General features: G+C 43.0%; 1 protein-coding gene across 5 annotated transcripts in view; it reads right to left on the reverse strand.

Annotated features, from left to right (window-relative positions):
* malt3 (MALT paracaspase 3) overlaps nt 1-13,605 on the reverse strand; it is a 133,753-nt gene that overhangs the window by 66,716 nt on the left and 53,432 nt on the right. For 4 of the 5 annotated variants that reach the window (XM_073024979.1, XM_073024982.1, XM_073024981.1 and 1 more), the window contains 2 exons: nt 6,448-6,626; nt 4,408-4,507 (listed from right to left, as the gene is read on the reverse strand). In XM_073024979.1, the coding sequence (XP_072881080.1) occupies nt 4,408-4,507; nt 6,448-6,626 (279 nt within the window). The remainder of the gene's footprint in view (nt 1-4,407; nt 4,508-6,447; nt 6,627-13,605) is intronic. The other variant, XM_073024980.1, reaches the window with a different exon arrangement.

The raw sequence follows: 13,605 nt of genomic DNA on the forward strand, positions 1-13,605 counted from the left end.
CAAAGTACAGTAGGTTAAGATAGCAATTGATCTTGTGCATGCAGTTTCCCCCAAGTTACCATGAAGTCTGGTTTATCATTCACACAGAGACCGCACTACATATACCTGCAGTGAGGAGTTCCAATAAGCACTCTGACACATCACTGACAGCCCGCACAAGCAGTGCAGCGAGGAGGAAGGTATGATCAGAGAGCAAAATATCAATGTCCAGTCACAGCACCATCATTCATGCATGGTTAACAAATTAGTGTTGGATTTTCCCCTTCTATTTTGAGTTAAAAACACCGGTCATGGTTTGCACTTCATTGTTCCATTTTCTGTTGGGGAGGCCAAACCGCTGGGGTGCTAGTTGATCTCACTGCACGTGTGAATAATGCCAGGGAGCTTGTTAGGTTTAGCTGAACCCAGAAATGACCAGTGCACTTTGCCTATGATTAGATTCCCTACTGAAATAGGCCAACCATATTAACACATCTTTATTTGAAAGTTACACACAAGATTTGGGTGTAAATAGGTCTAATTTCTAGACTTTAGTGCCAGTAAGAATGAACTCGTACTCCAGTAATGTACAAGAAGACTTTTAGATAAAGTCCAGCTCATGCTTTTTTAGCAAGGACATTAGGAATGTAGAAACTAGGTGCAGGAACAGGTTTGTGGCTCTTTCGATACCAATATGGGAGATCCACTGTCTCAAGATTATATTTCAGCGCTCTCCTCACCCACCCATCCCCACCCCCGTGCCTAGGAATCTATCTTCTTAAAAATATTCACAACTTGGTTTCTACTGCCTTCTGTGGTTAAGAAATCCACAGGTTCACCATCTTCTGAGTGAAGAGATTACTTCTTATCTCAGTCCTAAACATCTTTCCCACTGTCCTGACACTGAAACTCTTAATCTCGATCCTCTAGCCAGGGAAACTGTCCTCTTCAGAAAGTCTACGTCTACCAGAATGAGGTTCCCTCTCATTCTTCCAAATTCTGGTGGAAGTAGGCCCAGTCAGAATTAGAATCAAGTTTATTATCATGGGCATGTGTTATTTTGTGGCAACCACACAGTGCAAAACATTAAAATTATTATAAGTTATGAAATACATAAATCATGCAAAAGATGAAAAATAATAACACTGAGAGACAGCAGCTCCAAAAGGTGCACCACTGGCCCATCCCATAATTTGTTCTATAGACTGCAGAATTTTATATGACAACCGATACATCCATTTCTTGCATGGTTACCTCTTTCAGCACTTTGGCATGCAGGCTAGCAGGCTCAGGAGATATATCAGCTTTCAGTGGGATAAATTTCTCCAAGACTCTTTTGTATAATAATTCTTTTAATTCTCCCTTCTCATTAGGCTCCTGGCTCTTTCACGTTTCTCAATGTCTGTTTAATCATTTTACCATTTCTTCATACCTCATTATAATTTCCCCCATTTCTGATTGTAAGGTAACTGTATATACCTTCATTAATATTTTTCTTATGTACTTGCAGTAGCTTTTAATCTGCTTTCATGTACCTTGCAAGTTTACACTCACACTCTTTTTAACCCTCTCTTAATCAATGTCCTGTCCCTTTCTTTGCTGAATTCTAAGCTGCTCCCAATCCTCAGAATTTTTTTTCTGGAAACTTTTCATTTTTCCCTTTCCGACTTAATACCTTTCTTTTTGCTTCTTTGGTAAATCACGATTGGGTCACTTTTCCTATTGAGTTTCTGCTCTACATTGGAATTAATTATTGTTCAGAGTTCCAGTACTGATTCCATGGATGTTTGTCTGTCCCACTTCAGGCACTTCACTGAAGTTCCCCAATCATTCAAAGTTAACTCATTCATATCTTAATAGTTTTGCTTCTTTAAATTAGGAATTTAGCTTTGGATTAATCCTGCACAAGAAACGTATTAACTTGCCTCTCCACATTGTGCTGTAGCCAATGCATGGTAAGCACTCTCCCGGCTGCATCCTTAAAATAGTGGATTAAGAAAACAATTTCATACAGTACCGTGCAAAAGTCTTAGGCACATATATACAGTAGCTAGGGTATCTAAGACTTTTCAACATCAGTTTAGTAATTTTATGTATTGTACTGCTACCACAAAAAAAACCAACAAATTTCATGACCTATTGAGTGATGATAAATCTGATTCTGATCTGGGTCTCTGTTGTGGACTGGGAGTGGGAAGGGGGCAGGGAGAGAAGAATCATGGTTTAGAATAACAGTAAGGAGAGGGCAGGGAGCAGGAAGCACCAGAGACACATTCTGTAATGATCAATAAACCAATTGTTTGGAATCAAATGACTTTGCCTGGTGTCCCAGCGCTGGGTGTGTCTGCACCTGCGCCTCTGCTGCCCCTGGCATTCCTTCTCTGCCTCCTGTCCCACGATGCTCCACCCTCACTATTCCCACATCCTTTGCTCCTGTCAGATTTACAAACTTGCTCTTCACTCCACGTTGACAATATAGTACTGTGCAAAAGTCTTAGGCACCCTAGCTATATTAATGTGCCTAAGACTATTGTACAGTACCGTACGTACTCCAGGAATTTAACCACTAAAGTAGTCTGCTAAACTATTTTGGCCAGTTCATATGAAGGCTAAAATCCCTCATTTTCCCCAAAGAACCCTTGTTACATCATAATTTTCTGTCTGATGCCAACTCCTAAATTATCATATTATTTGGTGGATTACAGATAACCTCCAGCCTCCATTGTGGAAAAGCCAGGTTTACAAGCATCTTACACCCAGCCTTTGTTTTTGTTTTGGTCTAAATTGTACAGGATCTGTGATGTAGTTTTATGATACTTGTGCTAGATATAGGGTGCCAGTGTGGAGATAACATCTCTACCAAAAGATGCTCCTTCCCTCCACTAGCCTGCAAGTCACCCTTGGGCAGGGTGTGCTACCTGCTTAACCCCTGTGCCCCCCCCCCACCCCGATTAGGATCACATGAAGCCATGGGAGCAGGTGGTGGGTATCACAAGTCCTGGTTATGTGGCCACTGACACCAGGAAGACAATCTCTGAAGAATACTGACAATGGTTGGGGTCACCCGTCTTGTAAAGACACTGCCCAGAAGAAGGCAATGGCAAACCATTTCCGTCGGTAAATTTGCCAAGGGCAATCATGGTCATAGACAGAGCAACAGCATGAAGGGGATCTTCACCACAGGCAATGAGGCCCCGCCCAATAGACAGACTGAAGGCCATGATTGCCCATGTCATGACACTTCATTTGATGCTGATACTAGCTTTATTTGGATGAGATAGGCAATCTGGTAAAAAATACAATGCAATTTAGAGATCAGGAATATGTTTGATGGTTTCCGAAAGCTTCATACTGTTGTCTAGATAATTCCACTATTTTAACCAAATGAATTGATGGAAAGAAGAATGATTTATATTCCTTTGTCACTTTCCTTTAAGTCAGATGTAGGTACACACATTTTGTAATGTGGGAAGTGCAGCAGGTAACAGGACAACAATAGCCAAATAACTTTTTTTGCACAATGGTGGTTGAAGGGTAGAGAGAAATTTCAACTGCTCTTGTTTCAAAATAGTGCCTTGATTATGATGTAGCAACTGTTTAAACCCCCCCCCCCCACCCGTCAGGTAAAAGCTGATACCTTTGACAGGACCTTCACTGCAAAGTGTTCATTTTTTATTAGAGAAGTTGGTTACCAACACCCTGCTGCCAAAGTTCTACTTTTGGATTGAATTCCACCTGGATTGCTGGTAGAAAGCCCTTTGCTGTCGCAACCAGTCTTAATCCTAGACACAGAGGTGAGGTTCCTGTTCTCCCCATCATCCAGATAAAGTAGAAGTTTAGACAGAATAGCATTGATGTATTGGTGGTGACATTCTCCTATTCTGTATTATCAAAAGGACTTTTTTTCCTCCAGGAACAGACATTCAGGAATAAAGCAGCACAAGAAGCAGTTACTGGTCCTGCATGTCCTTAACTCTGTAGAATGTTCATAGTTACCTGCTTAACTTCATAACAATGGCTCCCATCTACACAATAATATGAGGATAATTAGCTGAGTCACGACTGGATATTCTTGGTACATGTAGTTAATGGCCAGCAGAGTGTTTCGAAGGAACACAATGAAATTCAGAAAGCATCACCTTTGATTGTTGGAATGTAAAATCAAGATACTGGCACATAATATTAAAACAGAACTTGCACCTGAATGTACAAAGCAGCGATAGAATAGCAGCAAAAGATAGGAAGCAATTAAGGGTGTGGTTTTGGGCTTAGCTTGATAAAAACACAAGGGAGAACAGGACAGGGTGGCCTGAAGACGAACAACAGTAATCCAAACTGAGTGACCCACTTCTGTGTTTTATAGAATTAATTTTATATAATTAATCTAATTCTGTGCGATATTAACGACAGCGCAGTGCTGGTATTTACCTACGCTTACGTCAGCAGCAGAACTCCAGCACTCTTGTCCTCGGTTATTGGTGACCGCACACAAGTAAGACCCATAATGTTTCCGCTCAGCGGCAGCTATCTGGGTACAGAGAGAAAACACTTTCAAACGTAGCCTGCAGAGAACAGCATCAGTCTGATCACAAAGATCCAGTAATTTGCCTTCACAGCCATTTCTCAAAATCACGATCTTTATATTATCGTCATGTGAAAACAAAATGAGTTGGCTGAAATGTCACATCTTTGTATTTCTAATAATCAAAAGGCAATTATTAAAATAATAGTTCATCAGTACAGAACATATTAAACTTGTAGGAACATAGAAAAATGAGATAGTCATTTATCTCTTTAAACCTTTTCTTGGCTGATCTTTTAGCTCAATCTATCCAGCTTGAATCGTATTAATAGCTCTTTCTGACAAAAACCTTAGTTCTGATATTTCCACGCTGACTCTCATCCATAAAAGAAACTGAATAATTTCATATCTCCACTACGCATTCTGTTCCATTCCAAAGGACTACTGCATATTGTTTGTTTTTTTCATAGTCCTTCATCTACAGCAGGGTTCCCAACCTTGTTTACGCCATGGACCAATACCATTAAGCAAGGGGTCCAAAGACCCCAGGTTGGGAACCCCTGATCTACAGGTATCTGACAGTGCTACACTTCATGTTTTAGAATAGTCATTGTTACATCCTGTTTAATTGAACATTGGATACACCACAAAGCCAATAGCCTGCAAGTTCAAATCACAAATCACCGTGCCAGTTTTCACTGGATCCAAATACTCCCTGATCCAAACGAGAGATTACCAATCTGAACCTCCATACTCACTAGTCCTCCCACTAAATGGAGTAGACCATAAGTAGTACCTGGTTCACAGGTAGCACAGGGGAGTACCTGGTTCACAGGTAGCACAGGGGAGTACCTGGTTCACAGGTATCACAGGGGAGTACCTGGTTCACAGGTAGTACCTGGCTCACAGGTATCACAGGGGAGTACCTGGTTCACAGGTAGTACCTGGCTCACAGGTATCACAGGGGAGTACCTGGTTCACAGGTAGTACCTGGCTCACCGGTATCACAGGGGAGTACCTGGTTCACAGGTAGCACAGGGGAGTACCTGGTTCACAGGTAGCACAGGGGAGTACCTGGTTCACAGGTAGCACAGGGGAGTACCTGGTTCACAGGTAGTACCTGGCTCACCGGTATCACAGTTGGAGACACAGAGGCTACAGATGTTGGAATCTGGAGTAACAAATAATCTACTGGAGGAACTCAGTGGGTTGAGCAGCATCTGTGGGAGAAAAAGAAATTGCCAACATTTCAGGCTGAAACCCTTTTGACTGAAAACATCGAAAATTCCTTCCTTCTCACAGATGCTGCTTGAGCCATTAAGTTCTTCCAGAAAATTTCTGTTGCCCTAGACTGCAGGTGATAGATCATTAGTCCATGTCCCCAGCATTTCATGATGACCTGTAGACTGTCCATACTATCAGATGTTGAAAGGATATTCAAAAATACTTACATAAAACAAAACTAAGAACTACTTGAAGTCCCAACAATAAACTAAAAGATTAATATGAAATAAAGGACAATAAAATACTCAACTGCAATAATCATTTTTAAGGCGAGGGACCTCATTCAAATGAACGGGGCCACACTACTTAACCTGCTGTTATAAAAATGAGAGGGTCTCTCACTAAAGTGGTTCAGCCCAGCATGTGCGTCCTGCATCCAACTTCCAGCTCAACTCTGACTCCTAGTTTCCAATACACAGGTGCAGAGGTCAGAGATAAGCTGACCCACATGCAGGTTCTCTCAAGAACAGGGGTTCCCAACCTGGGGTCCATGGACCCCTCAGTTACTGGAGGGGTCCATAGCATTAAAAAAAAGGTTGAGAACCCCTGCTCTAGAACCACCATGCTCATGGCCTTCTTTAGTGGAGCTGCTTTCAGACTAAACACTTAGTTTTGTCTCCTTGATGGTATGAAAAGGTGCAAATTTATTGAGGTCAACTTACTGTCAACTCCTCTTTGGATTGATGAGGTAACTGTATCCCATTTTTGTACCACTGGTAGTTGGGAGCAGGAATTCCAAATGCAACACACATCAAGGATGCTCTCTGTCCAAGTTTTACTCTCGAGGACTCAGGCTGCACACCAATCACTAGCTCGCCCTGCCAGTTTCGAGGTAACCCTGCTACGAGTGTACAACAGAATATGTCAAAGTACAATATAGTATTTGTAAAGCACACACAGTACTGCAATGGCACAGGATCAAGTTGCAAGACAATAAAACATTATCATGCCATTTAAAGCATACTGGCTTCCCCCTCCAACACTTACTTGTTATTTGCCTCAACCATGCCCTGAGGTAGCATGCTTTCATATCTCAACATAAAGACATTTTTGCTGAATTCCCCGGGATGTGTGTGGAGTAATAAAGCTTGCTGATTATACCAAATTAGAAAAGCACAGACACTGAAGAAATGGGGCAAGTTATTTGAGTTGACAAAATGGCAGTTGAATGCAAATAATAAAATAAAGTACACTTTGAATATTGAGGGCTAGATATTTACCCTCTTCTGTTTGAGGGGTTCAGAGGGTAAATGTCCTCTGTTCCATTGATTTCAGAGTGCATACATTACCACACTGTTCATTTAGTGTAGGTGTTAATACATTCCACATTTACCATGAAAACAAAGATCGTATCTCTACGGCTAGACCGTTAGCTGAACAGAAATGCAAGCTTTAATTAATAAGGGCTTTGCTTTCCTTGCAGTAATTAATTGGTGATCTCGAGAGTGGCATGCACTTATCAATCTCAGTGATGCACATATTAGCAAGTAATGTTGTCAAATTTGTCAGTTGTTAAAAGTTGTACAGATCACTATTGTAGGTACTTTATATGAAAAAAAATTACATTATGTTCGAGGACCTGATGGTATGAACATCAATTTCTCGAACTTCCCTCCACCATTCCCTGGTTCTGTTACCCTCTCTCATCTTATCTCCTTACCTGCCCATCAACTCCCTCGGGTGCTCTTCCCCCTTCCCTTTCTTCCATGGTCTCCTGTCCTTTCCTATCAGACTCCCCCTTCTCCAGCCCTTTATTCCTTTCACCAATCAACTTCCAAATTTACTTCACAGCCCTCCCCCTCTCCTGGATTCACCTATCACCTGCCACCTTGTACTTCTTCCTCCTCTCCCCCAACCTCCCTACTCAGACTTCTCCCCTTCCTTTCCTGTCCTGAAGGAGGATCTCGGCCCAAAACATTGCTTACTCTTTACCATAGATGCTGCCTGGTCCACTGAGCATTTCGTGTGTGGGTTGCTATGGATTTCCAGCATCTGCAGATTTTCTCGTGTTTGTGAGGCTCTGTAAGCATGCTTCTCAGCAATTTAAACCCACCTGGAGAGAAGGAGATCCTATATAAGCAGTGAATGCCTGGATTCACTGACTGCCTGGACTCTCCATTGCAACAACCAAGCCAAAGTCTTACACCCACAGCTGATCGGATCTAATGTCTGGAGGGCTAACTGCTGACTGATACCATTCAGATATTGCTGAAGGTATGTACTATGTGGACTTTTGCAGTTGCCACTGGGCGTGGAGGTTTATTATATGTAAACACATGCCTTCCCACTGCATGTAAACATGAAAGAATGACATTACAATTGAACCAGATATTGCCACAGATTTCTGTCTGTTAATCCAAAATCTAAATTGTAAACAGGAATAAATTAAAATATGTTACAACACACTTGACATTAATGTTTTATAGCTCATAATGGCTTTGATTTCTTGGAATATTTCAGCAGCTGTGTTTTTATTTCTTTAAAATATTTAATTCATAGAATGGCTGATGTTTTTGAGCAAACAGCTGAGGCAGCTGCTAAAGGAGGTGGTGGAAGGAAAGGAAACTAGAGTCAGAAGCTGTCTCTGGCAGATGAATTAGCAACGCAAACACGTCATCAGCAGGTCTTCTTCCTGCTTTCAGTTCTTTAATCCGAAATTGGTGTGTCTCGATGCTGCGATGGCACTAGCCATTTGCACCACAGTTTCCTGTTTGTATGCCCGTTTTCTGTGTCTCTGTACAACAATAAGGAAACATTGTAAAAGTTGTACCCCACCTGTAAAGTACGAGAAAATTCTCCATAGCCTGTGTAAGTGATGGGTGGGGAGGGAGTTGTCAACAGACACAGAGGACAACTAACAAAGAAGCATTTACTGATTCAGGATGATGACCCATGAAGTACTACTTTATTTTCAATCTATTCATACTATTGTGACATCAGGATAAAGAGTGCACATACCCAAGAAGTCAACCTATCATTTGACATTCATTTTCAAATGGATTTCCACTGTTATTCCACGATTTTCTGTTTTATTTAGACTGCGTATTGAGACACCACGCGAAATAGGCCGTTCCAGCCCTTCCAGCTGAACCACCTAGCAATCCCCCGATTTAATCCTAACCTAATTATGGGACAATTTACAATCACAAACTAATCTACGCCTTTGGATGGTGGGAGGAAACTGGAGCACCAGGAGGAAACCCATGTGGTCATGGGGTGAACGTACAAACTCCCAGCAGGCAGTGACGGGAATGGAACCTGGGTCGCCTGTGCTGTAAAGTGTTGCTTTGACCCTGCTGACCCATTTTTATAATAGCAATATTATACACAGGGATATAACATTTTGCGAAGCATGTATCTATAAAAGCTACCAGAATAGATGACAAGGAATCAATGATCCTGCACAACGAGTTTGTAAGAGATAACATGGAAATCATGTGTGGTGTGACGGAGTTTGGTAGATGGCATAGATGGGGCCAGTCTGTGCTTCAAGGACAGGGAAAGATTCTAGAGGCACACATTCATAAATCGCAAGAATAATTCTAAAGAATGAAAGCCAGAGATACCAGAAACTGCAGTTGCTGGTACCGAGGAACTCAGTGGGTCAGTCAACATCTGAGGGAAATACATTCAAGATTCAAGTTTATTTGTCACGTGTACATCGAAACATACGGTGCTAACAACCAGCACAACTGAGGGTGTGCTCCGGAGCAGCCCACAAGCATTGCCGCACATTCTGCCGCGTAGCGCGCCCACAAAGCTCGGCAGAACCACACAGGGCACGAGAAAACAGAACACTACAGACAACAGCAGAGCAAGTCGCATTCCTCCCTCCCTTCCACACCACCAGCCGACTCGGATTTGGACTTTGACACGCAGGCATTGAACATTCAACTACCCCAGTGGACTTGCAGACCTGGAGCTCTGGCCAGGGCCTTGACTCATGGACTTCCGATTTGACCGTCAGACCTCAATCACAGAACTTACCAATTACCTTACACCAGGCCTTGAAAGCCGGCCTCACCATGAAAGGATCCCAAACTCCGATCTCACTGATTGGCGAACACGGTGGGGTGGGGGAGGGGCATTGAACCTCTTTCCTCCTGCCCAACGTAACCATTGACAACAACTCGCTGACCCTGGCGGAGCCACTGGCCTTCTCTCGGCCCAACATCCCAGCCCCATCCACGGACGTCCCACGTCCGCATTGTTGTCCTTTGAACGCCGAGTGGAGACTTAAGGCTCTAACTCCCCACATCCCTGTACTTAAAATACTGACCACTAACTCCCCTCTGTCCTCAAAACCATTCCCACAAGTCCAAAAAAAATGAAAAGCAGCTAAAATGGAGCCATGACCTCAACAGAGGTCACTGCCCGGTGCCACCTTGAGGTTTCAGGTTAAGTGGGAGGAGCTAAAGATGGCACCGGAGGTTTTTGCAAACCTAGACAACTTCTTCCAACTCATCCGTGAAACAGCTTCAGCTTCCTCTTCTCTTTTCAGGGTGGCTGGGGTCCTGTCAGAGTCCGTGATATACAGGTGCAACTCAAACTACTTTTTTCCACAGGCACTGGGCTTTCATTCTCAGACTCGCGCACAGCCTGGTGTTTCGATACCTTTACTTGTGGCCTGGAAGACACGCGCCTTTGAGGGGTGGCCCCGGCTGTGGATGTCCTGGTTCCTCTCTGATGTCGCCAACTATAGCGCGCAGTGTGCACTGCTGTCGAAAGAAGGCCCCTGCGATCTCTTTCTTGATGATGATTGAGACTATGTTGGTCCTCGAGTTGGGGGACTGGGGCAAGTGACACGGTAGATTGTAACACGAGAACTGCGTGCTGCTGCTCTCCCCCTCTTGTTGGTGCAGGAGCTCTATCTCTCTCTTCCCTCTCTTTAACATCTGCCGGACGAGGCTGAGGACTTTCTACGAGGCTGTGGTGGCCAGTGCTATCATGTTTGCTGTTGTGTGCTGGGGCTGCAGACACCAACAAAATCAACAAACTCATTCGTAAGGCCAGTGATGTTGTGGGGGTGGAACTGGACTCTCTGACGGTGGTGTCTGAAAAGAGGATGCTGTCCAAGTTGCATGCCATCTTGGACAATGTCTCCCATCCACTCCATAATGTACTGGTTAGGCACAGGAGTACATTCAGCCAGAAACTCATTCCACCGAGATGCAACACTGAGCGTCATAGGAAGTCATTCCTGCCTGTGGCCATCAAATTTTACAACTCCTCCCTTGGAGTGTCAGACACTCTGAGCCAATAGGCTGGTCCTGGACTTATTTCCACGGCATGATTAACTTATTATTATTTAATTATTTATGGGTTTATATTGCTATATTTCTACACTATTCTTGGTTGGCGTGGCTGTAACGAAACCCAATTTCCCTCGGGATCAATAAAGTATGTCTGTCTGTCTGTTCCCCCAGTAACGAGAGAGAGAGAGCCTGTCTGAGTTGTCCAAGTGTTGGGATGGACAGTACTTTTTGACGGGCGATTGTCCCTTGGGGGACTTTGCTATTGCTTGCAAGGTGGGTGGTGGGAGGGGGTTTGATGGTTTTGCTGGAGCAAGAGGGGGGAGGGGAGGGGACTTTGGGGTTCTAATTTTTTCTGTCATTCATTGTTTGGGTTTTTTCCTGTTTTCTGGATGTCTGTAAATAGTAAGAATTTCAGGTTGTATACTATATACAGGTGTCCCCCATTTTTCGAACATTCGTTTTACAACAGCTCGCTGTTACGAAAGACCTACGTTAGTACCTGTTTTCGCTAACCAAAGAGGATTTTCGCTTTTACGAAAAAAAAGACACCCGCTTTATACGTGTGTTTACCCCGAGAAAGACTACAATGACCGTGAAGCCTTGTGCGGGCAGTTGTTTGCGCGTGCGTGTACGTGCGTACGCATGTGCGTACGTATGCATGTACATGCTGATTTTTTTTTCTCTAAATTGATTTTGGCTCGCTGTCTTCCCAATTTTGATAAGTGAAACTACACCGTACCTACAATATTTCTACTTTATATAGGCTGTATACATCATATCATTCCTGCTTTTACTATATGTTAGTGTTATTTTAGGTTTTATGAGTTATTTGGTTTGATTTGGTAGGTTATTTTTTGGGTCTGGGAACGCTCAAAAATTTTTCCCATATAAATTAATGGTAATTGCTTCTTCGCTTTATGACATTTCAGTTTACAAACGGTTTCATAGGAACACTCCACCTTTGAATTACGGGGGAAACCTGTACATTCTATGATATTAAATTGAACCCAGTTTGAGACCCTTCATCTGGACTGGAACTGTAACGAGTTCAAAGCAAAATGAAAACCAAGCACTGAACTTTATCTTTTAATGGGACAGAATTGAAAGGTAGAGAACCTAGATTGAACTCACACTGAACTTTGGCACTGCTCAACAGTTCTAGTCTCCTGAATGTAAAAAGATTAGTACGGTTCTGGTTGAGGTTCAAAATAATTTACAAGGATGGTGAAACTGAGACAGCATGCTTCTTTTAGAAAATTTTGATCAGACTTGGTTTTACTTTTCTTGAAGTAGAGAGCTCATTTGACGTAACAGTTTAAAACTGTGAAATGGGGGGGGGGGGGGGGATGGGATTCCTCCGTTTTTGGGAAGAGAGCAAGAGTTCAGGAGTCGGTTTGGAAAACCCAACACTGCATCCATAAATTTCAACAATTTCAGATCACCAGTCCTGGTGGTTTGTAGTGTCGACAATTTCTGATGTTACGTCATCAACCTGTAACGTTACCTCTGCTTTTATTCCTCCCTCTGTGAATGCTGCCTGATCTGCTGGGTATTTCAAACATTTGGTTTTATTTCACATTTCCAGATCTACAATATTTTCAATCTTACAGTTCCCCCCCCCCCCCCCCCACTTCAAGTGAAGTTTGGATAGGTACATGGAGAGGGATTTGGCAGGATATTGCCTGGGTACAGATAGATGGGACTAGGCAGAGTGGACAGCATGGACTGTATTGCAGGAAGGGTCTGTTTCTGGGTTGTGGAGCTCTATGACTCTATATTTATATCAACTCCAGACAGATCAGCTGTTATCACCGTCTCTCAGGAGGCACCACCGCCACCACTTGTATCATTCATTCTCCCTTGGTCTCAACTCTATCCCAGGCATTCTCAACGTACTTTCCACCCTACCCTCCTTCTGGGTCTTTAAATAGGTCATTCTCTGAATGGATTATGCCTCATCTCTAGCAATAACTGCTGCCTGACTTGTTGAGAATTGCCAACATTTTCCATTTGTGTTTGGAGTTTCGGCTGCCTGCAGCGTTTCTTGCCCTTTTACATGGACCGGTTAACAGATCGGCAAGTGTGATGTTGTGGTGCAGTTACCGAGTCTTCGTGAGCGGGACAAATGGTATAGATAGATAGATACTTTATTCATCCCCATGGGGAAATACAACTTTTTTCCAATGTCCCATACACTTGTTGTAGCAAAACTAATTACATACAATACTTAACTCAGTAAAAAATATGATATGCATCTAAATCACTATCTCAAAAAGCATTAATAATAGCTTTTAAAAAGTTCTTAAGTCCTGGCGGTAGAATTGTAAAGCCTAATGGCATTGGGGAGTATTGACCTCTTCATCCTGTCTGAGGAGCATTGCATCGATAGTAACCTGTCGCTGAAACTGCTTCTCTGTCTCTGGATGGTGCTATGTAGAGGATGTTCAGAGTTATCCATAATTGATAACTTGTATTGTTCGCTCATGATTTATTTTTGCATTGAGGAGGATATTGGAATGTCGGTCAGTGCCAGGAGCCAGCTGCTCTGCTGAAGGGGGCCTACAG

Source organism: Hemitrygon akajei, chromosome 21 (genome assembly GCF_048418815.1).
Source record: "Hemitrygon akajei chromosome 21, sHemAka1.3, whole genome shotgun sequence".
NCBI lineage: Eukaryota > Metazoa > Chordata > Chondrichthyes > Myliobatiformes > Dasyatidae > Hemitrygon > Hemitrygon akajei.